Below are 24,045 nucleotides of genomic sequence, written 5' to 3' on the forward strand. Positions count from 1 at the left end.
GGAGCCCTCGCCCAGAGTGTCTCAGTCAGAGGGGTGGCATATAAAAATAAAACAATATATTATTATATTACTATACCATATTGAATATCAACATATTATAAAAATGCTGTTGTAATCAAATGTGCAAATGCCAAACATTAAAATATTAATTGACACCAATATAAATATCAATATCAACCAATATGGATATTTCAATATGAATATTACAAAAAAGAAAACAAAATAAAACCACCATATATTATTATATTACTATACTATATATTGAATATCAACAAATCATTTTAAAAATGCTGTCGTTGTAATGAAATGTGCAGGTGCCAAGCATTAAAATATATATTAAAACCAACCCCAGTATAAGGTAACTATCAATATCGACCATAGGGATATGTCAATATGAGTATTACAAAATAAGCAAAACAGAGAATAGAAATACTGCATGCCAACCATCGCCAATGACAGCAAAAGCGCGCCTTTCCGCTGCTGCTTTGTAACTTTCCGGGTGTGTGGGAAAGCGGTGTACAAATAAATAAAGCGCATAATAATAATAATAATAATAATAATAATAATAATAATAATAATAATAATGACGATGAATTAAGTAATAAAAAACAGCGGCGCGCCCTGTTTCCCTCTCCGGCTTCCTTCCCTCTCCGCGCGGCGCCGCCTCCCTCCCTTCCCGCCCTCAGAGTCTCCGCGACGCGACCGAGGCCCAGCGAGGCTCCCGCCGCCTGAGGAGAAGGAGCCGCGAGCCCGCCTACCTGAGGCCGCCCCTCCGCGAGGGAGGCGGAGCAGGACCGGCTAGGCCCTGCCTCCTCGCCGCCCTCTTCCCGCTCGCCTCCCGCCGCGTCTTCTCCTCCTCAGCCGCCATCATGGCTGCCGCGGCCGCTTCTTCGTCTTCGTCGGCCTCCTCGTCGGCCTCCGGGGCCTCGGCTCCGGCGGGCTCCAGCGCGGCGAGCTCCGGGGGTGGCGGTGGCGGCGGCGGCGGAGGCAGCGCTTCGGGCCTGACGGCTTCTCTGACAGGCACCATGAACAGGAAGAAGAAGCCCTTTTTGGGGATGCCCGCGCCGCTGGGCTACGTGCCGGGCCTGGGCCGAGGGTGAGTGGGCCCAGGCCGGGCGCTGGAGTTGGGCAGCGGCCCCGGGAAGTGCGGGCGGCGGCGGGTGGGCCTCGGCCCGGCTGCCTCCTCGAGGCCTCGCGTGGGCCCTCCTCGGGTCAGAGGCCTTTCCCTCGCCGCCCTTGCAGCGTTTCTTTGCTCGGCTCTGAGGTGCCCACGTTGCGCGTGGAAGGTGCCTCTGACCATACGCAGAGTGCCTTCTCCGCAGAGGCGCGCGTGTTTGGGTGGGGCCTTTAAAAGGCTTCAAGGGCCCGACGCCCTAGAGCATGTGCAGAGTTTCTTTTCGCTTCCCGATTGTACCCATAGACAGGGTGGTTTCCTCCTCAGAGCAAGGCGTGTCTGTGTAGCCTTTGAAAGGCTTCAAGGGCCCGACGCCTGGAGCATGTGCAGAGTTCTTTTTGCCTTCTGATTCCTACATTGCAGGGGGCTGTACTAGATGACGGCACCCTTCCCTGAATAGTACTCTCCCCCCCACCCATTTTTAAAAATTGGCAAGTTACGAAAGATAAGGAAATAATGAAAACATGCTGTGAACTGCCCTGAGATCTGTGGATGAAGGGCGGTATACAAATTTAATAAATAATAATAATAAACTCACCCTGTGACTTTATTACTACTGTATTATTATTATTATTGTTACTACTACTAATGTATTTGCCTTTCATTTTTTGGAAAGTCTATTTATGTATATTTTACTTTTTTTGCGTTTATAACCCTGCTTTTGGGAGAAGGGTGTTGTGTCTCCTCTTTCCCCACAAAGCTCAGATATGCTTTGCAACCTAGGAAGTTTATTTTAACACTGACTCCGCTAACTCCATTGTGCCCCAGTGCAGGAAAATGTTCAAAAACAAAGCCATGTGCTTTGTGTCAGAGGACGGTGACTCAGGTCTGCTTCCCTGGATAGGTTTTTGTTTGAAAATCCATATTGGACATCTATTTTTTTATTTTTTTATCCTGACATGTTAACGTTGGTTGCAACGAAAAGCACCACAGCAGCAAAATTAGCAGATTTCTTGGGATATTTTCAGTCTCAGACACATTTTTGGTATTCCAAAAACAGAAACAAACTTAGTCTAGGCACTTAAAGCTGCCTCAGTTGCCCGTGGGAAGCCGGGTTTGAGTACTACACTGCTCTCCCTACTTGTGATTCCCAGCAATTGGCATTCAGAGGTATGCCGGTATACGATGGTCATCTGTTATGGATGCTTGAGTTGAGATTCCTGCATTGCAGGGGGTTGGACTAGATGGCCCTCGGGGTCCCTTCCAACTCTACAGTTCTGTGATTCAATGGGTGCCAGTATTGTGCAGGTTTAGACACTCACTGAAGACCTGCTTCAGTATTCTATATTCAGTATATGTACGCACATGAAAGATGTCCTAGTGTTTTAAAAAGACAACAAAATGAATTGGACTCCTTGGCAGGTTTTGAATAAACATACACAAATTTCTTGATTGATAACATGGTAGATAGATAATATAAGGATTTATATTATTTTATAATATGCAGAGAATAACATGTGTTGAGAAATCAGAGAGGAGCTGAGGGAAGACTGCGGGGAGAGGCAGGGTTTGATGGGGAGTGGGGGTAAAGGGGAAAAAATAATGAATATGATATGTTTTGATATATTATGTAGGAATTCTTAATAAAAAAACTTTATAAAAAAGAAAAAAATATGTCCTAGTGTGATAAAAAAGGTGATAAAAGTTCAAACTCTCTCTCTCTCTATATATATATAAAATTTAAGGCACACTGGTAACCTTGGAAAGTAAAGATTAGCTTTTAAAATTTGCTAATCCTGAGCATCCAGGGACCATTCTCCCTTGCTACAGTTGAGGGGTTATTGGCAATCCTGGCTTTAGGTAGGACTTGGAGCAGGGTTTCTGAATTTGAAGGACTGGTGCCCAGTCCCTTGTCCAAATTCCCTCATACTGAACTGGCTGCTTTCTTCCATCTAGTGCTACAGGTTTCACTACCCGCTCGGACATTGGCCCCGCTCGAGATGCAAATGACCCTGTGGATGACCGCCATGCTCCGCCAGGGAAAAGGACCGTTGGGGACCAGATGAAGAAAAACCAGGCTGCGGATGACGACGATGAAGATCTGAACGACACCAATTACGATGAGGTGATGCGTCTTTGGCCTTACTGTCTTGACGGACATTAATGGCAATGTACACATAAAGCTACATTGTGCTCAGACCGTTGCTCCCCTTTAGCCTGTCTACTCTTACTAGCTGTGGTTCTGTGGGGTGTGCTTAGTGGATAACGGGGTTCTTGCAGTTAACACTACCTTTTTGTCATTCGCAGTTCAATGGATATGCTGGAAGTCTGTTCTCCAGTGGACCTTATGAAAAAGATGATGAGGAAGCTGATGCGATTTACGCTGCTTTGGATAAAAGGATGGATGAAAGGAGAAAAGAGAGAAGGTAGGAGGTGATTTTTTTCAGCATTGATATAAATGCTGGTTGTATCAGGGGCCTCTGCACTGGAACCTTGCCTGTTGCTTCTCTGGTTATATGTTTGGCCTGAACATGGGGTCCTGAAGTATTAAAAGTACTTGCTATCTCCCTTTTGGAAATAGGAATGGGTGCCTGCATGGTTAACTCCTGTGCCTTTTTTATTTTTTAGAGAACAGCGTGAGAAAGAAGAGATTGAAAAGTACCGAATGGAACGGCCAAAAATTCAGCAGCAGTTCTCAGATCTGAAAGTAAGGAGAGAGAAATGTGTGTGTGTTCTCCAAAGGTGAAATCAGAAAATTACGTTGGGGAGGAGGGGAGTCAGAAAAATGTTTGTGTAGGATATCAATTATTAAATCAAAGTGGACCAGTGAATAACATAGGACTTCAGCTTGGGAGACCTCGGTTCAGGTACTGACTCTCCAGACCACTTGGAGTGTCTATTCCTCATTCACACACCAGGAATAACTTTTAAGAAGTTGCGGATGAAAAAGAGGGAGAAATCAAAACTGTATTTCAGTGACACACTGATTTCAACTATGGCACTGTAATTATGTTGTCTGCATTTTTTGTAGAGAAAACTAGCTGAGGTCACTGAGGAAGAGTGGCTTAGTATCCCTGAAGTTGGTGATGCAAGGAACAAACGCCAAAGGAATCCACGTTATGAGAAACTGACTCCTGTTCCTGACAGTTTCTTTGCAAAGCACTTGCAGTCAGGCGAGAATCACACATCCGTGGATCCCCGGCAAACGGTGAGTAAGCGGGGGAGGAATACAGGTCCACCTGAGAGAGGTTTCTTTTGTAACATAGTTTTTGTTCATTTTCATCTTTATAAACTGTTTAACTTGGTTGCATTGAGAGCTGCCTTTGTTTACATTAGAGGATATGACATGCAACAATTACATAAAATTAAAATAAAAGATAAAACAACAATAGGCACTCGGGCAAACATTTCCGAGTATATTAACAAAGTTGCGACAAGGTGTTTATGTAATGTTTTATTGTTTAGATTGGTGATCATAAGTAAAAAAACATTTTGTCTCAATAACAATTAGAATTTTTAGGGAGGGGGAAGGGGAAAAAATAAAATACAGTGGTATCTCGGGTTACATACCCTTCAGGTTACCGTCTCCGCTAACCCAGAAATAGTACCTCGGGTTAAGAACTTTGCTTCAGGATGAGAACAGAAATCATGCTCCGGCAGTGCAGCGGCAGCAGGAGGCCCCATTAGCTAACGTCGTGCTTCAGGTTAAGAACGGATCTCCGGAACGAATTAAGTACTTAACCCGAAGTACCACTGTATGTGCTTCACTGTGCTGTAAACTGTGGGTACTCTTCCATCATATGGCTCATTATTTGTGTAATCATTAAAGTCACACCAGACTGCATAAAAATTGTCGGAGCAACTTTAAAGTTAATGCCTATAAACATTTCTCTGCTGATGGGAATGCAAAGGAATTGGCTGCTGCAGTCAGGGACATTATTTGCGTTGAATTCTTAATTCCATCCACCCCTGTGAATCCAACATTTTAATCTGGACACTGTCTGGGTTTGGGCAACCTATGAAGGGAGGAGAGCCAGTTCCCTTCAAATCATGTGCTGCAGCTTTTGCAGGCCTACCTTTTCGGATTTCAGGTGGGGTATTGTTTATTTGTATGCTCCCCTGAATGAAAAAAATCCTCATATTGTTGGCCCAGTTCTGTGGAATGATCTTTCCCAAGAGGTTCATCAATGTTCCTCTGTTTTCAAACTGCTCGTCTGTTTCGAAAGGCTATTTGCTAGTGTGGAGGTAGGAACATATCCCAGATAGTTTTACCATTTTGTTTGTTTCTGCTTTTCTAGATGTGTCTTATGGTGAGTTTTTATGAAATTCTTTAAATTACATTCTATAAATTACATTCCATAAAATAGCAATGAGCCACATTGGGTGATTGTGGGAAGGTTTTGTGTGGAATAAGTGTTGCTTCTAAGTGGATATCATGGTTCCAACTTCCTGTCTGATATATAAGGATAAGCTTAGAAAGTTTGCTAACCCTTCAGTCAAATTATCTTTAAGTTAGTTGAGTAGTTTCTGCTAATGCAGCAAAATATGTCTGTGTAAAAGCCAGTTACCAACATTCTGTCATGTTTTAGCCTTCACCCCAGTGATATGTTCTGGTGTCCTGCTTTACTTTCTCTAGTACAAGTGAGAAAACTAAAGGCCTGATCATGGAGGCAGCAGTACAGTGACAGCAAAGCTTTCTGTTCCCCTTGGTGACCATCATTTTGTAGTGAGCCCTGGCAGTATATAATCCTGTACACAACCCACTTACCACAAAGATGAGAGTCCCCTCCCCTCCCACTAAAACTGACGGCTAAGATTATGGTGGAGACTTGGGTGTTCTTTTTGCACTAGAGACTTTAACTTATTTGGTTTTGCCCCTTCCTTTTTTAAAAAACAGCAATTTGGTGGGCTGAATACTCCCTTTCCTGGGGGCTTAAACACACCTTATCCAGGAGGAATGACACCTGGGCTGATGACTCCTGGGACAGGTGAGCTGGACATGAGGAAGATTGGACAAGCTAGGAACACCTTGATGGACATGCGACTCAGCCAGGTAAGCATCAAGGAACAAAGCGGATTTTTGTTGCTTATTGAACCTGACGAACGAAATTGGGCCTTAGAACTGTCAGCTTTGGCATCCAGAAAAGTGAGTGCTTGCCATTGAGAGGTTATTTTTCAGGGTTATTCTCCCCAACCCCAATCCCAAATATAGGGTTGTTGGAACAAAGAGTGATGGGGGAGGGGTTTCCCAATTCTGCACAACAAAGTGATCTTATTTTCTGAGTTTCTTTTAAGTCTGTTTGTGTGCATGTTAGTGAGGCTTGAGTGATAAACTTTAATGACGCTGGCTACAAAATCTGGGCCTGCTGAAGAGGCCAGAGACCATCTTGGCAGTGGATCCTGGAAGACCTGCTCCCTGCCTTGCTGGCCTTTTCCCTACCTGGCTTGGGAGGGCAGGGCCTTGATTGACTCCAGCTACAACAGCTGTTGAAAAACCTCTTGGGCTGTGTTATTGTCTAGAGTGTTTTGTTTGGGTTTTTGTTGTTGTTAATGATACTAATTTTTGCACCTTTGTTTTTAGATCTTATTATAATTTATGCAGAAATCATTTCAGTTTGGTTGTTGCTTTTTGATGCGCTTTATTTGTTTATGGTTTTTGTTATGTTTGTGACTGTGTAAATCTTGTCATGTTGTAAGCTGCCCTGAGCATGGTTTTAACTATGGAAAGACACCATACAAATAAAATGAAGATGGTGATCAAACACTTGATTAATCATTGGGTTTACATCTCCAGGTGTCTGACTCTGTGAGTGGCCAAACGGTGGTGGATCCCAAGGGCTACCTCACCGATTTGAATTCTATGATTCCCACACACGGTGGAGATATCAAGTAAGTCAGCAGGTGCACTGATTTGGCTATTAGATTTTCTCGTCACGAGAGCTGGGCTGGTGAGCCTGTGGCCCTCCAGCTTGATGTTGTTGAAGTACAGCTCCCATCTGCTCCAGACAGCATAGCTAATGATCAGGAATGATGGAACCTGTACTCCAGCAACATCGGGAGGGCCGTAGGTTCCCACCCTTGGTGCAAGAAGGCCCCTTTGCTTTGAGTTATCTGCACATGGTTCAGGGTCCAGCCTCTGTTTGTGACACAGAATGCAGAAACCAGTAAGCTGGGTTGTACCAAACAGAACGTCAACCCCCCCCCCCATCCTGTTTCCAGAAGCAGGGATGCAAAGGACTGTGTGTGTCTCGTAGGTCCTGTTTGGCCATTGCTTAATGGGGCAGAGTTGACTAAAGTGGGATGTGCAGGTTTCCTAGAAGTTGGTGCCAGCGCATAGGCAGACCCTGCTTGCACACTCTCAAGTTGCCTCTACCTGGTTTGCCTCCAAGAGAGCATCTTTGACTCTTACAGATTGGCAAATCAGGTAGATAATAATACATGTGAACATATACCACTCCCTTAGTTTGCTTCAATCCACACCCATGCCTCTTTCTCCTCTAGCCCCTTGTCTTTGTTCTCGCAGGCAATTTTTAAAAATCTCCTATCCATTCCACCATCTTCCAGACTCTGCTTGCTAACTCCCTTCCTTTATTCCTTTGCTTCATTCCTTTAACCTTCCCCACAAACCGTGGGCCCTGTTCTGTCCTCACCACTTTTATACCTTTGCCCTATGATGACATGTCTTACCCAGGAGAAGTCTGTAGTGTCGGTGAATTGGTCTGATGTAGAAGCATGCCAAGTTATTCTCGGTGCATTTTCTCCCCTTGCCAGTGACATCAAGAAAGCACGTTTGCTTCTGAAGTCTGTGCGGGAGACTAACCCTCACCACCCGCCAGCCTGGATTGCTTCTGCGCGCTTGGAAGAGGTGACTGGAAAACTGCAGGTAGCACGAAACCTTATCATGAAAGGGACAGAAATGTGTCCCAAGGTGAGCATTTCATTTTCCAGGACTCCTCCTTAAGTACCTGCGCTGGTTTCTTGTCACTTTGCACACAAAATAAATTCTCTTGATCACTGTGACTTAAGGTGGTGGTGGGAACCCTTCAACACTGTAGGCCTAGTTTGGCCCATGAGGCTGTTTACCCCAAGCTACACCCCCCCCCCCGCCCCACACCTGATGTCATAGTGATATTGGACATGGCATAGGTAAAGACAGGGGGACGAGGGTGGTACTTTGGCCTAAACCACTGAGTCTCTTGGGCTTGCTGATTGGAAGGTTGGCGGTTTGAATCCCCGTGTGAGCTTGCTCTGTCCCAGCTCGTGCCAATCTAGCAGTTCAAAAACATACCAGTGCAAGTAGATAAATAGGTACTGCTGCGGTGGGAAGGTAAGCGGCGTTTCCATGCGCTCTGGCTTCTGTCACGGTGCTCTGTTGTGCCAAATCAGCTTAGTCATGCTGGTCACATGACCCGTAAAGCTGTCTGTGGACAAATGCTGGTTCCCTTGGCCTGAAAGCGAGATGAGCGCCACAACCCCAGAGTCGTCTTTGACTGGACTTAACCATCCAGGAGTCCTTTACCCTTTTTTTACCTAGGTTAAAACACAACTGTAGAGGCAGAATGGGGAGCTTGAAGTGTGCTCCCAGTTGCTTCTTGGCAATGGGAATAGGAGCTTACTGACAGCCCCTGTCAGCTGTTTGACATTGCCAGCTGATTGGAGGCACTAGGGAGCTCCCAGGCAGATTTGCTCCATTGAAGTTTTCCATTTGCTGGTCTACTACCCTTAGTATCACAAGATTGTTATGAGAGCGCTTGGACTAGAATTGTCAACCAAAAGCTTTAATTTTCTGGTTTATCACCACAACAGTTATTAACACAGGACTTCAGTAAAGCAAATAATTTAATTAGACAGTGCCTATATCATACTGAGCAACGGAATAATTTGGCCACGGTAAGGAAATTATTTCCCACCTAGTCATTTTGACATGTTGGCACCCTATTTGCAAATAACAGTTCCAAAATACAGACACACTTTCACTTCAGCAAGATTGAATACGCTGCCTTTGGCTGTACTTGAGGGTTGATTTCAAAAAAATTCCGTTGGATAATCGGTTATTTCCATGTGGAGATTGGCAGTTTTGAGTCAGTGGCTCATGTGCTTCTGCTTGCACTCTTTATAAAGATTTGAGGAGTGAGGTTATTGTTTAGTCGTGTCTGACTCTTCGTGACCCCATGGACCAGAGCACAACAGGCACCCCTATCTTCCACTGCCTCCCGCAGTTTGGTCAAACTCATGCTGGCAGCTTCGAGAACACTGTCCCACCATCTCGTCCTCTGTCGTCCCCTTCTCCTTGTGCCCTCCATCTTTCCCAACATCAGGGTCTTTTCCAGGGAGGTTATTACCCCTCTATTATTGTCCATGCTACTGTGTATTTTCTTCTAGCAGATCAAGATAACCAGGTGACAGCAAAAACTGCCAACATTTTAGCAGGGGCAGTTAGAATAAGATCTATTTGATTATTGATGTAAACCTCCAAAATGTTTTTTTGTATAGTTTTTACCTCTATCTTCAGTACATTTTATTTTACCTCTATCTTCAGTACATTTTATTTTATTTTATTGCTATGGCTCGTGGCTGATGCAAATAAAGATTCTTCTGATCTGGTGCGATTTTTTTTTTAATCCACTTGGGAAAAGGAGCATTGTGGCTCTAACTTAACAGCTGCTTTTACATGCTCTGGGGAAATGTCAGTGGTGATTAGGCAAACACCTTAAACATTGTGATTTGAGGTTCCCCATCCTGCTTTCTGGGCCCTCATTCTCCTTTCTGCTTATTAAATATTTTGCTCTGCTTGACACATCTTTACTTTCTGCTTTCCTCCACTTTGTGCCACCTTCTGCACTGGCTCTGCTACCAAGGATGAACAAGGCAAAATGTGTTTGGGGCTATTTGGGTTATGGCAGGGAAGTTGTAGCCTTCCGGATGTTGTTGGACCGCTAGGTCCCAGCATCCCTGACCACTGTGGTCATGTTCCTTGGGGCTGATGGGAGCTGGGAGTCCAGCAATATATAGAGGGCCATAGATTCCTTGTCTTTGGTTCATGACAGGAGAAGATGGGGGTTGGAGAGCATGAAAGAGGACTCTGCAAATTATTGTGGCCTTATTTAGTTTGATGAAGATGTGGACCCAATGTGCCACTGCAGTGGAAAGGGCAAATCCATGCTAGGGATAATTGGAAAAGGAATTGAAAATAAAACTGCCAATACAGAATGTTATGATCAGGAAATCTAGAATACTGCCACCTGAATGAATTATGCCAGTACATATTTAACTGTATAATTCCATCCTGCTTCCAGAATCTAGTTTTCAAAAGAATTTCGGATTCATTCCATTGGTCAGAGCCATCACATACAGGCCTCTGGTGCTACTGATAAGAACAAACGCCCGTGTTTGCTTTTTCCCCTCCTCCCTGCACAACCCCATGCCTTATGTGTCCTGACTTCTAGATGGTAAGCCTGTAGGCAGGGACCAAATTTTTGCTGATTGCTGTAAGCTGCTTTGGAAGCCTTCCCCCCCCCCCCCCTTCTTCATCCGAAGAGTTTGAAGAAAATCACTTTAAATATATAAATATTTTGGGAAAGTGTAAAAATATATATGCCAATATCGTAATGCCTATTATGCAAATCTGTGGTGCGACCGCATGTGGAGTGCAGTTTGAAAAGGTTCAGGAAAGGGCCAGTGAAATGATCAAGGGGATGCAGCAACTCCCCTATGTAGAGAGCCTGCCGCATTTGGGACTTCTTAGTTTGGAGAAACGGCAAGCAACAGGCATTATTGCATGTAAGTGACACATTCCAGCCAGACAAAAGACTCTTAAGGTGGTGCGGAGCAGGGCCAGTGAAGAGTGTGACTTGGGGAGAAGGCATAGGAAGGGTCACGCAGGCCAGGTAGAGGCCTGGAGGCCCACCTTGAGCCTAACCTTCTCCATCCGTTGCAATCCAGTGTCTCTTTCTCCTGGTTTCCACAGAGTGAAGATGTCTGGTTGGAAGCTGCCCGCTTGCAGCCGGGGGATACTGCTAAGGCTGTGGTGGCCCAGGCCGTTCGCCACCTTCCACAGTCAGTCCGGATTTACATCAGAGCAGCAGAACTGGAGACAGACATCCGAGCAAAGAAGCGTGTCCTTCGGAAAGGTGAGAGAGAGAGAGCTGCCTTTGAAGTGCTGCAGGGTGCTCCCTTTGAAGGCAACTTTGGAAATTACATTTAGTTCAGGGTGCAGCTGCTGGGCTATTAACTAGGACTGTATTGAAACACATGCCTCGACTCTGTATCTCGCCTGTATTTAAACAGATGCCTCGACTCCTGGCCTGTTTCCAAGTTCACCTTGAAAAGTGTTGGACGGAAAAGTATTTGCCTTTTTAAAACTTACCGTATTTTTCCCTCTATAACACGCAGATTTTTTCTCCTAAAAAGTAAGGGGAAATGTCTGTGTGTGTTACTGAGCGGATGTGTGGTCCCTGGAGCCTACTGGTGCGAGTGAAGGCAAAAATCAGGCAAATATCAAATCGTCCAGAGAAGGGAAGCCTTGAAAAGAGGAAGCTGCTGCTTTCCTGCATTCTGCCTCAGGGTCTTACTGCCCACTCTTTTCTGTTTCGTTACTGTGTTTGCTCAAACGGAACAAAGAGCAGAGAAAACCCCTCCCCTCCAGGCAAGCAGAGGGGAAAGCAGAGCGTCCTTCCTTCTAATTCCTAGGGACTCGCAGGCAACATGCAGGTGGGAGAGAGAGAGAGAGAGAGAGAGAGAGCTGGGTGGGTGGGGGGAACTTTTGCCTTCCTTTCCTCCCTCCGGTAAAACCCCTCTCCCGCATTCTTAGCCAGCTGCTTCTCCGCACACCCCTCTCGGTGCTCCTTGTCCCTTCTATGTTTTTCCTTCCCTCCCCACTTAAAGCGTGGTTACAAAGCACGGATCCACATGGATCCTCAGGATCTTTGCATTGGGTCACCCCAAATTCACCATCAGATCACATAGCATATCCATGGCTACAGCCTGCACCAAAAAAATCCATGCACCCACTGTTGCCTGGGGCTGCAATGGTGCAAAAACGTGGTTACAAAGCACAGATCCACATGGATTCTCAGGATTTTTGCATTGGGCTACCCCAAACTCACCGTCAATGGCCACAGCATGAAGCACAAAAATGATACATCCACTGTTTCATTCAGAATTTTCCCCCCCTTGTTTTCCTCTAAAACCTATGTGCGTGTTATGGTCAGGTGCGTGTTATCGAGCGAAAAATACGGTATGCCCCGGGTCCTTGTTAGACTGTTTTTACCCCACACAACTCTGCTCGAGTCACCAAGATCATTAACTGGAGGCTCTCCTCTGTTTGCTCCATTCATCGGAAGTATGTTGGGTGCCAGGTAGGGAGAGGACCTTTTTGGTTGTGGTACCTTTTGAATTCCATCTCTGGGGTAGCTCACCTGAGACCTGCTTTAATTTTTTTGCTGCCAGGTGACTCTCTCAATTCATTGTGCTTTCATCTGCCGGCTCTTTTTTGTCTCGGTGGTTTGATAGAAGGCCCCTAGGAAGTAAGGGATGGAAACTGACGGTCATAATGTACAACCTAGATGGCCCCTCGAACAAGATAAACACGCAGAGTCTTTTTTTAAAAAAAAAAAAAAAAGCTGTCATGATTGCAGCTGGGGATCCACAGATAGTCCTGGTTCAATACCATCTTTGTCCCTTCCGGGCGGTAGGATGATGGTGGTTGTGGGGTGTCTAATCTCTGCTACTCGGCATGGCCCGTATGCAAAGCCAAAGGTGCCGCCTGCCCCTTGGAACTTGGAAGGCATGAGTTTGCTTCTGCTGCGCTGAGCTTGCTAGAAGCAACTATAGTGGGTGAACGTGTAGCCCTCTGGTTATAGATAGGCGCTTGAAAGGAGAATATACAAAGACCAAACTTTTAAACCTTTTGTAATTAGTTAACATATACACTCCTATTTTCTACCAGAAAACTTTGGCCTACGTAAGCACGTATTTACATAGAAAACTAGTAAATTCTTACTTTTCACTCCAAAGGCAGTGGCGGAGGAGAACCTTAAGTTGTATTTTACTCCCCCTAAATATTGTGCTGAACCTTAGGCTTCCATTGTTCTCAGAGTCTTATGAAATGCTAAACTTTCTGCTTGAAGCTGCTTTTCTGTATTCTGTAATCTGCTCTTCAGCGGCTTGGAGAAATTAGAAGTGACTTAGCCACATGGGCTGGACCTGCTTATATACGTCTTTTATCCCCAAAACTGGCACCTTGTCTCCGTGTGGAGTGCTCACCTGTGGCTGAAAGGCCATCTGGTTAGGCCATGTAAATGTCAGCCTAGCTGTGCGATGGGTTACTCAAAAGCAGGTGCTTTGTGTCTTGATGGCAGGTGAGAGTAGAAAGGGTAGACTCTGGATTGGGTATTCATTTTGTGTTAGCTGGGCATATGTGATAAAGCCACAGTATGTGAGGCGTTCTTCCTGATGTGTGGGAATTGAATCCTCTCGCTGCAAGAACATGCCGGTTTCTGCTGGGTAGTGTTTCAGAACATCAGGGCCTGTCATCAAGCATTTAGGGAAGTGCTTGGAGAGAACCCCCTGCTGCGACTATAAACATGATGAAGGACGGCGAACATCCAACTAGTCAGAATGTTGTCGCAGTAAATTTCCAGGAAACGTCCTCTGCTGCCTCAGAGCCTGAGAAAGATGCAATCATTATCTCTTGCGGGCTGCTGTGGGTGTAATTAAAGAGCCAGCACAAGCTCGATGTTTGGAGAAGGTTTTGTTTCTTAGTGCATCAAGGCAGCTCTTCTGTCTCCTCACCCGGCTTTTTCTGCCGCATGTGTGAAAGACCAGTTGTGATGAATGACCCACTTCGAAAAGCGTAGTCAAGACCAGGAGGTTCAGAAACCCAAGCAAGACCAATTTCCGTAAAGGCTTACAGTGGTACCTCAGGTTAAGTACTTAATTCGTTCCAGAGGTCGTTCTTAACCTGAAACTGTTCTTAACCTGAAGACCACTTTAGCTAATGGGGCCTCCCGCTGCCGCCGCGCCGGAAGAGCACAATTTCTGTTCTCATCCTGAAGCAAATTTCTTAACCCGAGGTAATATTTCTGGGTTAGCGGAGTCTGTAATCTGAAGCGTCTGTAACCTGAGGTACCACTATATTAAGGCCGTGCTCATGGATTTCTTTTGAGGAAGGGTTGGGCAATTAATAGATAATAATCCAAGTTGTGGGCCATACTTCCCCCACCATGCATAATTAACAATGCATCCATCGCCACCATTAGTGTAATTAATGCATCCATGCCTCTGCATTCAGAGTTGCATCCCGTGTCTCATGGGGCTGTAGTGACATGAGTTAGTGACTGCTGCTGTAGATGGCAGCCCCTCGTCTCTTTCTCTCCCCTCTCTACATTCAGCAATGTAAAAAAGTGTGATGAGACATCTTTGTTTTGAAAGTTTCCCTGCCTCAGCTTGCTTCAATGAGTTCTGTTTCTTGGAGCAAGAGAAGTTACGGTTGTCCCATGTGTTTGTATGCATTGCTAAACATCATGGTAGGAGGGCAAGGGGAGACATGGAGCCACTCCCCCCTCCCACAACTAAAATGTGTACTATGTTGTTACATGGAATATATCATTTTCCATGAAGAAGATACAGATTTGGGGAAGTTGAAAGTTTTAGTCCCAAGGTCTTGTGATTTTTTTTGTCTGGCTTTGGTTGCCAAGACCTGGTTCTGCCTACACAGCTGAAGTGCTCACCAGCAATTGGTGGGAAGGAGCGTTCTGGTTTGATTGTTTTATAGTTAAGGTGCCCAGGACATCATGACGATACAAGAGCCAAATCACTCCCGCCAGCCTTCTTCCCAGCCTTACGAACTGGGTGGTGGTGAGCGGGGATTGCCAGGGAATTCTGGGGACGGTTTTCTTTCTCTTCTCCCCCACCCCACCAGAAGCTCCATGGGTGGAGGGAGGCATTGCTGTTTATCCTGCTCCCTGGATGTGATAGCACATTCACCGGGGCAAGCAAAAGGGCGGAAACCCCGTTCAGGCAGATTGGGATTTTGCCCATAAAATCATTTAGAGAACTAATTAGAGATTAGACAGATTAATTAGAAATTAGAAACTAATTAGAAATTAGACAGATTAGAGAACTGGGCCAAAACAAACGAGATGAATTTTAACAGGGAGAAATGTAAAGTATTGCACTTGGGCAAAAAAACCGAGAGGCACAAATACAAGATGGGTGACTCCTGGCTTGAGAGCAGTACATGTGAAAAGGATCTAGGAGTCTTGGTTGACCACAAACTTGACATGAGCCAACAGTGTGACACGGCAGCTAAAAAAGCCAATGCAATTCTGGGCTGCATCAATAGGATATAGCATCTAGATCAAGGGAAGTAATAGTGCCACTGTATTCTGCTCTGGTCAGACCTCACCTGGAGTACTGTGTCCAGTTCTGGGCACCACAGTTCAAGAAGGACACTGACAAACTGGAACGTGTCCAGAGGAGGGCAACCAAAATGGTCAAAGGCCTGGAAACGATGCCTTATGAGGAACGGCTAAGGGAGCTGGGCATGTTTACCTGGAGAAGAGGAGGTTAAGGGGTGATATGATAGCCATGTTCAAATATATAAAAGGATGTCACATAGAGGAGGGAGCAAGGTTGTTTTCTGCTGCTCCAGAGAAGCGGACACGGAGCAATGGATCCAAACTACAAGAAAGAAGATTCCACCTAAACGTTAGGAAGAACTTCCTGACAGTAAGAGCTGTTCAACAGTGGAATTTGCTGCCAAGGAGTGTGGTGGAGTCTCCTTCTTTGGAGGTCTTTAAGCAGAGGCTTGACAACCATATGTCAGGAGTGCTCTGATGGTGTTTCCTGCTTGGCAGGGGGTTGGACTCGATGGCCCTTGTGGTCTCTTCCAACTCTATAATTCTATGATTCTATGTTTCATTCAGTTTTCTAGGTTATCCACATGCAGGAAGAAAGAGGACTCTTTCTGTTGCCACCTTGGACATGAGGTTCTGCAGTAGTGTTTGAAACTCCCATTGTTCTAGGTGCATTTTGCGACAGGGAATTTCAATAGCACAAGCAGTTTCTGAGCTCTGAATGCAGTGCTGCGCCTAAGATTTCAGATTAAAACTGCAGAGTGGAAGGAAAGGAGGAGCTTTTTCTGCTTCCCCACTTCCAGCTACTTTCTGAAGACTGGAGAAGAGACTCTCTTAAAAGTGTTTAGAGGGGGTGGGCAGGGGAAGGACTAGAGACCATGTGACAAATGAACATAATACTTTGGTTGCAGTTCATTCATTTTCAGCTTTGTATTCTTGTTATAAAAAGTGTGCCTAGATGTTCTGTTGTTGCACCCATAACCTAGGTATAAGGTGCCATTTAGCTCTTAGCTTTCATATCTTAGTTTCTAACGCTGTTCTGCAGGTCTGCTGAAAAGGCGCTTGGTTAAAATTGCCTTTTTAGAGTCTCTTTTCATAAGCAGAGGGAGAGACTGCCCTGGGTTGCTGAAGAAAATCATCCTTGGGCTCAGCAGCTTTTTCTTTATTAAAGCCAGGCCTTAGCATTTTAAGAAAACTTTTCCAAAACAATCTGTTTTAGGGGCACGGTATTGATTGCTTTTTGGAAGAGTGTCCTTTAAAACTGCCCGCAACTATTTTGAAAAGCAAAGCAGCTAGTTGCGTGGGTCCATTTAGAGAAATGTTCCAAACAGGAAGTGAGAGGGGGGGGGAAATAATGCCTTTTATTAGAACCAGCCCAAATTCACAATGTGCTGTTGAGTGTTTCAAGTTGTACAGAACTTCTTCCTCAAGCAGGATGTTAAGGCCAAAAAGAAAAGTAAGGGAGACAAGAGATTTAAGTATGCATTTGGTCACAGAGGAAGCCTCTGCAGAATTATTAGGTTAAGATTTGAGGTTTTTGCAAAAAAAAAGAAGCCTCAGATTATGCTTGCTAAGGTTAACAGTTGAGCTGTCATTCAAAACTGCCTCTTGCACTATTTGATTCTATAATAACTTTGCCGTCTAAATGTAAGAAAGCTGGAGATGGAATTTTAGAAAACGTCAAAGCTACAGAAGAAATAGAAGCTAAATAATTTTTCCTCCCCGTTAGGGCAGGTCACCCTTTTTTAAGCACAGCATATTCCCACTTCCCAAATCTAGTATGCCACTGATAGTTTTGTCTGTCATCACTGGCAGTTCACCTGCACTCTTCAGAGGTTTTGCCCCTTGTGGTGAATCTGCAAGCAATGCTTTAGTGATCGTTTCCAGGTCATCAACCTACTCTGGATACGACTCCTTCAACCTAACTGATCTTTTGTTTTCCTTTTACTATTTTCTAGCACTGGAGCATGTTCCAAACTCAGTCCGCTTGTGGAAAGCAGCTGTGGAGCTGGAAGAGCCTGAGGATGCCAGGATAATGCTCAGCCGAGCTGTGGAATGCTGCCCCACCAGCGTGGAAGTAAGCTGGCAAATCCCTCCCATTCACCGCTTCAATCTGTGCTCTGGGTGGTCTTGTAATAAGACTGGGATGGAAAATCTCAGATGACAACTGTGGAATTTGAGGGCGGGGAAGACAGTGGCCCCCAAATGAAAATGAACTGGGGTTTGTTGTTTGCCACTCCCCAGTCTTGCAGTAGGAAGTACAAAGGATAGGTTCCCCCCATCTCTCAAACTCGTCTGAGAACTGGATGGGAGATCAACTTCCATGGCTACTGGGAAGAGTTCTTTTTTCGCTACCACTGCAAATTTCATTCACTCCCATCAAAATCATCCCATCCTATTTTACCACTCTCAAATAATGAGTGCGCATGCTTCAGTTCGGCTATGCTGCATCATTAAAATCCAGTCGAAGCCCCTAATAACACAAATGTAATCCTAGAGATTTCTCATCTGTATGGATCTCATTTCGAATGTAAAATGCAACCCACTGGGCAGGCATAGGGGAGCAGGGGGAGGAGGAATAACAGAATCATAGAATTAGAGACTTGGAAGGGCCTTCTAGTCTAACCCCTGCAATGCAGGAATGGTAACACGCGGTTTCCCCCTCCGATTCGAAACCATACCAGACCCTGCTTAGCTTTGCAGATGTGCTAGTAGTTTTATTGCTGCAGCTTCCCCCCCCCCCCGCCCCTGAATGTGTTTCAGTCATACAATCCTCTTGCAAAAAGTTAAATGAGCAGTAATCTGTAAATCTGAACTTCTAAAACAGATCTTAATTTTCAAATGCTTATTGTGCTATTGCAGACTTAATACAGGCAATCTCTTAACCATGCCATAAGAGTGGTGGAGCAGGCTCTGGTTTTGCTTGTGCTTCCTCTTGTGTTTTCGTTTTCTAGTGCAAATTCCCCTGCAGGCCTTGGCTCTGGTTAAGTATCACGTCAGCACCAGGGTTACTCACAGTAACTCCAACCATGGTTTGAAGCTGCTTAGCAAGCATTGGTTATGGCAGTGGAAGGTAGCAAAACACCAAATTAGTTACGTTCTGGTAGTTGAGTGTTTGATGGATTTTTATATTTCTCTTCCTATCCTTGAGATGTTATGTGAGATTTTGCTGGAGATAGACTAGCTGGGGTGTGAATAATTTTTGGACTTTTTCTTGCTGTTTTTATAAATTCCATTTTTTATTTCACTTTTGGCTATTCTTGTAATCCATTTTTTATTTTTAAAAAAGGGGGAGAGAGAAAGAGCAGACTTTGGAGAATCAGCTGCTGATACATCTGCATGGTGATAAGTTCTGTTGCCTTAATGACAACCCTTTATGCCCTCGCAATACAGCTGTGGCTTGCCCTAGCGAGGCTGGAAACGTACGAGAACGCCCGCAAAGTCTTGAACAAGGCCCGTGAGAACATTCCGACAGACAGGCACATCTGGATCACAGCTGCCAAACTTGAGGAGGCCAACGGGAACACTCAGATGGTGGAGAAGATCATTGACCGAGCCATCACCTCCTTGAGGGCCAACGGGGTGGAAATAAACCGGGAGCAATGGATTCAGGTAGTGCTTTGGATTGTCTCTTTGGAAACCCTATTTAAGAATGACCTCGTTTTTCACCGTAACATGTGCTCAAGGTGGATGCTGTGGGTATAGCTCGAGGGGCATTCAGTAGATCTCACCATAGGTCTGAGTGTCTCCCATTTTGTCTATGAAAGCTCAGACAGGAATAAATGTATCGGACCTTAAGGTATTCCAGACTGGCATCTGCCAAAGATGGATAGAGTGGGAAAAGGCAGGAGAAATCCCAGATGCTTTCCAGGAGTAACTGTGGTGAGATACAGGGAGTGCTGTGGAAGAGGAGAGGTAGATTTTGTTTTAGTTTTTAAAAAGAGGCTATAATCCTATCTACACTTACCTGGGAGGAAGCTCCACTGAATACAGCAGGACTTTAAAAAAAAAAAAAAAAATTGTATTCAAACTTTTCAACGTAAAGGTAAAGGACCCCTGACAGTTAAGTCCAGTCGCAAATGACTCTGGGGTTTTGGCGCTCATCTTGCTTTACTGGCCGAGGGAGCCGATGTTTGTCCGCAGACGGTTTTCTGGGTCATGTGGCCAGCATGACTAAGCCACTTCTGGCGAAACTAGAGCAGCGCATGGAAACGCTGTTTAGCATGTCAAAGTGCAAGTAGATAAATAGGTACCGCTCTGGCGGGAAGGTAAACTTTTCAACATACAGTACTATAGAAACTGGCTCTTGCTTCACTGTCGAGTCCCAAATTTCCTGTGCCCGGCATGAATTGTAGTGATGTTGCTTCTAGGATGCAGAAGAGTGTGATAAAGCTGGGAGCGTGGCGACGTGTCAGGCAATCATGAGAGCCGTGATTGGGATCGGGATTGAGGAAGAGGACCGGAAGCACACCTGGATGGAAGATGCCGACAGTGTAAGTTCAGATCCCAAGTGCAAAAGTTTGCTAACCCTGGATCAGCTGCCTAATGTGTGGTACTGTTGGGTCAGGATAGTGAATCTAGAGAGGTGAGTGGTGTGGGCTTTCTAGGATCGGTGGCTGGTGGTAACTTTATTTCTCCACGCTGTGCTGGCCTGCATCTGAGCCTCCCTGAAGGCCATGGTGCTAGCTAATAAAAACTGACTCCATTGGTATTCTGATGTGTGCAAAACCTCTGGTCCACAGCTGTATTTTGTAGAACTTGACTGCGTAACCTGGTGCAAATATGTTTAAGAAGCGTTTCTCATTTCTTAACCTAGAGGGCTCTTTTGTTATGCATACTCTCTCACACACAAACCTATTTTGAGCACAGCATCAACTGTGCCTCATCACAACCAATTCCAACTGTCTGGATTCCAAAAAAGCAACTTGAGATGTGACTACAAGCCCCTCCGTGAAGTCCTTGTAAAGAAGAGATTTGCTACATTCTCACTCCTTTCTCGTGGGTTTTGCATTGCGGCTATTGCATCCAATTTTAGGGCAAATCGCAAGGCGATACTGCTTCTTAGTCTGGGGCAGTTATCCTGGACAATGATCAGCCTGATCAGAGTGATCCATGATCACTCTGAATTATTAAATGGACTGGAATCCACACACATCCATACAAGGTGGGGGAAATCAACCCTCTTTACCACTCTAGAATCATCTGGTTGACAGAGAAACTAATATACAGAAATCCCTTTTGTTGAGTATGTACACACAAAAGTCATGAAAAGACAGATACATAAACGTTGACCAGCTTTGCTCTTTGTCACAGAAGCCCCAATAGTTTTGTGTTCTCGTGTCCCCACAGTGCGTCGCTCACAATGCGCTTGAATGCGCCCGGGCAATCTATGCCTACGCCTTACAAGTCTTCCCCAGCAAGAAAAGTGTGTGGTTGCGAGCAGCCTATTTCGAAAAGAATCATGGAACCAGGTACGTCACATTCGTGGTCCTGCTTGATCCCAGCTCATCATGATGGTTACTTTTGCAGGGTGTGTGTTTGCTTTCACCTGTTGCATCTTGGGAGGGGAAACCCCTTTTGTAGATAGGCCTATCCCATTTAAGGAAGAAGATCTCTGAAATATCCTTCCATGATCCTTCTCGTAGGATTTGTCAGGGAACTGCCATCAGAACTGGGGGGGGGGGGGGCGGGAGACACAGAGGGACAGTTGTGTTACAGGGAGCCTCCGAAAATCTTGCAAAGCAGTTCCTCTTCAGGTGATGAGTGATGAGGAAAACCCCACCTCTAGTGGGGAAGAGGTGAAAGGACCAGAGGATGCTGGTGGGAGCCTCAGCCCCACTTCTGGCAAAGCCGGCCAGGAGGGAAGCACGCCCCCTCCGTCGCCCACCCTGTGCAGAAGTCTAAAGTGCAAAGAGGGAAGGAAAAGGCTGGGCGTAACAAGGCTTTTATGCTGGAGGAGGTCCAGGAAACATGCACTCCCGGATTCTGCTAGCGATTGAGGCAGACATGAACTTTGGGGTTCTGCACTGTAAATAGTTTGCACCTAAATAAAACAGGTAAAAGACAGTTCGGAGTCCTGCCTGGTTACTCGTGAGCAGCCACCCTTGCCATCTGACAGATTCATTTTTTAAAGAAGTATTGGTTACTGTGATCCGCAATATATTAAGTAGATGGCTTGAAAGATGCTTATCGACAGTGTCTTCTGGAAAATGCGAGCTATCCTTGCTCTGCTTCTTATTATTCACCTTTTCCAATGAACCACATTGGAGAGTGTTTTCCAGAAGCTGATTTTGTAGTTTTAAGTGGGCAGCGGTTTGTGTCGTGGTGCAGCATTTCCTGAAACCTCCTTGATGAAATAAGTGAGGAAAGGTTATGGCTCTGGGCTCTTGTGACGGTAGCAATGGCTAATACTGGCTGACAATACGCGGAGCTCAGCGTTCTGGGTCACTGGTGCTCTCATTCGTTCCTGCAGGGAATCCTTGGAGGCTCTCCTGCAGAGGGCCGTGGCTCACTGCCCCAAAGCCGAAGTCCTCTGGCTCATGGGAGCCAAATCGAAATGGCTTGCTGGAGACGTCCCTGCTGCCAGGAGTATCCTGGCTTTGGCTTTCCAGGTGAGTGTGCGTCTCTTTGCGCGGCCTTCGCTGTGTCCATTATCATGGGGACAAGACGTGATGCTACAAGCAATAATCGCGCTTTGCATTGAGGGATTGTATTTTGTTCCATGACAATGAAATGCAGTGGGATCCTATAGCTGAAATTTCTTAATCACCAGAAACCAGATAATCCACTATGTGCCCTTCATATTTAAATAAAATGTTGGCTGTAATACCCTGACTTTTCTTTACCCAATATTTTGGTCTTTTCACTAAGTCTCTCGGAAACTTGGATAAAAGATTAAGCATATTGCTTAATCTTTATCGCAAGTGCTTCAGCACTGAACAGCCTTCCTCAGTGACTGCTTTTTGCAAGAAACAGTTGAATTTTAAAGATTTATATATCACCCTTCAGCGGAGCATGCAGAGTGGTTTAGAAAAATGAGATAAAGATACAAAAAATAAAAAAATGCATTAAAAGCTCTGGGGGAATGAAAAATGCTTGATACCTAACAGATTATGATGTTGGTAGCAGGTGGGCCTCTGGGGAGTCAGTTCCGCATGCAGAGTGCCACCATGTTTTAGCATTTCCTGCAACATTACAGGGATGAAGGTAGCCTTGCCAAAAGGTCAACACCATTTTTTGAGGGTTGGGCCTGTCACGCAGGACACGGGAGAACTTTAATTTCTTCTCCATTTTACACAAGCACCTGTGCTTGATCGCTTTGAGGAGATTCTTGCTCACCCCAAGCAAGTGGCTGTTTTCAGGTGCTGCCTGTACATCTCGATGAACTTGTTTGCGCTATTAGAAATTGCACCTGCCCACGTCTCTCTTCTAGTGTGACAAAAGCCACGGCATCAGGGGACTGAGCCTGGATCTTGTGTGGTTTTCTGTGCCAGAACTGGTGATCAGAAGCCAGTAGTAAACATATTTCATACTCTGCTGCTCATAGGCAAACTGCCAGCCGGATTGTTTTATTTGAAGAGCCCTGTTTTGAGTGTGCTAATGAATTCTCAGGATTGACAGACAGATATTTCTGAGTAGTCATTTGCTTGTTTAAATGCCTTTGTTTAAAAGCACTTTGCCTGGAGGGAAAGTGCCTGAGCCAGCAGCAGCTTCGAGGTTCCCAAGGAAGGAACCTGAAGGAAGTGTGAAAAACAAAGAGGGTTTGCTTTGTTGCTGACCTGGTCAGACAAGGAAAGTCCACAGTGCTGCCTCCGCTGCTCCCATTGGAAAGAGGAGGTTGGCATCACTGTCTTGTCCCATTTGAAGCAAAAGTTATGTAAGTTGAGTGGGGCCATAAAACGGAGAGCCATGCGTCTATGACTTTGTGTGTCTCCTTGATGAGGCCTGTCATGTTTTGCAAATCATTACAGTGGACGCTCGGGTTGCGAACGTGATCCGTGCGGGAGGCACGTTCACAACCTGCAGCGTTTGCAACCTGCAGCACCATGTCTGCGCATGCTCGGATCGCAATTTGGCGCTTCTGCACATGCGCAAAGTGCAATATAGTGCTTCTGCGCATGCTCGATCGCCAAAACCCAGAAGTAACCCATTCTGGTACTTCTGGGTTTGGCGCAGTGCGCAACCCGAAAGCACGCAACTTGAAGCATCTGTAACTCGAGGTATGACTGTATTCGGAAAATTACATGTTTCTTAATTTTTGTATAATTGTTTGTGTGTGTGTAGTGGCCCCACATATTTCTCTCTCTCTCTCTCTCTCTCTCTCTCTCTCTCTCTCTCTCTCACACACACACACACACACACACACACACACACATACTGGGAGGAGTGGTGGGATATTGGCATGAGAAATAAATAAATAAATAAACCCCATGTTTGGTGAGTGTGCCATTTCGGCGCTGTAGCTGGTCCATCAGAGATCCATTGGCAGCTTCCACTGAGCAAATCAGAAGGTGGTATCCGATTCCTGAACTGCCAACAGGACTGTGTAGTGTTGGGCTTTCATGCACCACACTC

General features: G+C 45.5%; 1 protein-coding gene across 1 annotated transcript in view; it reads left to right on the plus strand.

Moving 5' to 3' along the window:
- Nucleotides 1-473: 473 nt before the first annotated feature.
- Nucleotides 474-24,045, plus strand: part of PRPF6 (pre-mRNA processing factor 6) — a 34,328-nt gene continuing 10,756 nt past the window's right edge. Inside the window, exons 1-14 of the mRNA XM_083744175.1 lie at nucleotides 474-1,096; nucleotides 3,071-3,239; nucleotides 3,422-3,540; nucleotides 3,743-3,821; nucleotides 4,146-4,322; nucleotides 6,012-6,167; nucleotides 6,909-7,003; nucleotides 7,886-8,042; nucleotides 11,082-11,244; nucleotides 17,430-17,548; nucleotides 18,865-19,083; nucleotides 19,842-19,964; nucleotides 20,821-20,942; nucleotides 21,944-22,082. Of these exons, the coding sequence (XP_083600301.1) occupies nucleotides 870-1,096; nucleotides 3,071-3,239; nucleotides 3,422-3,540; nucleotides 3,743-3,821; nucleotides 4,146-4,322; nucleotides 6,012-6,167; nucleotides 6,909-7,003; nucleotides 7,886-8,042; nucleotides 11,082-11,244; nucleotides 17,430-17,548; nucleotides 18,865-19,083; nucleotides 19,842-19,964; nucleotides 20,821-20,942; nucleotides 21,944-22,082 (2,064 nt within the window). The 5' untranslated portion in view covers nucleotides 474-869. The remainder of the gene's footprint in view (nucleotides 1,097-3,070; nucleotides 3,240-3,421; nucleotides 3,541-3,742; nucleotides 3,822-4,145; nucleotides 4,323-6,011; nucleotides 6,168-6,908; nucleotides 7,004-7,885; nucleotides 8,043-11,081; nucleotides 11,245-17,429; nucleotides 17,549-18,864; nucleotides 19,084-19,841; nucleotides 19,965-20,820; nucleotides 20,943-21,943; nucleotides 22,083-24,045) is intronic.

This window comes from Podarcis gaigeae, assembly GCF_964106915.1.
Source record: "Podarcis gaigeae genome assembly, chromosome: 6".
NCBI classification, from domain to species: Eukaryota; Metazoa; Chordata; class Lepidosauria; order Squamata; family Lacertidae; genus Podarcis; species Podarcis gaigeae.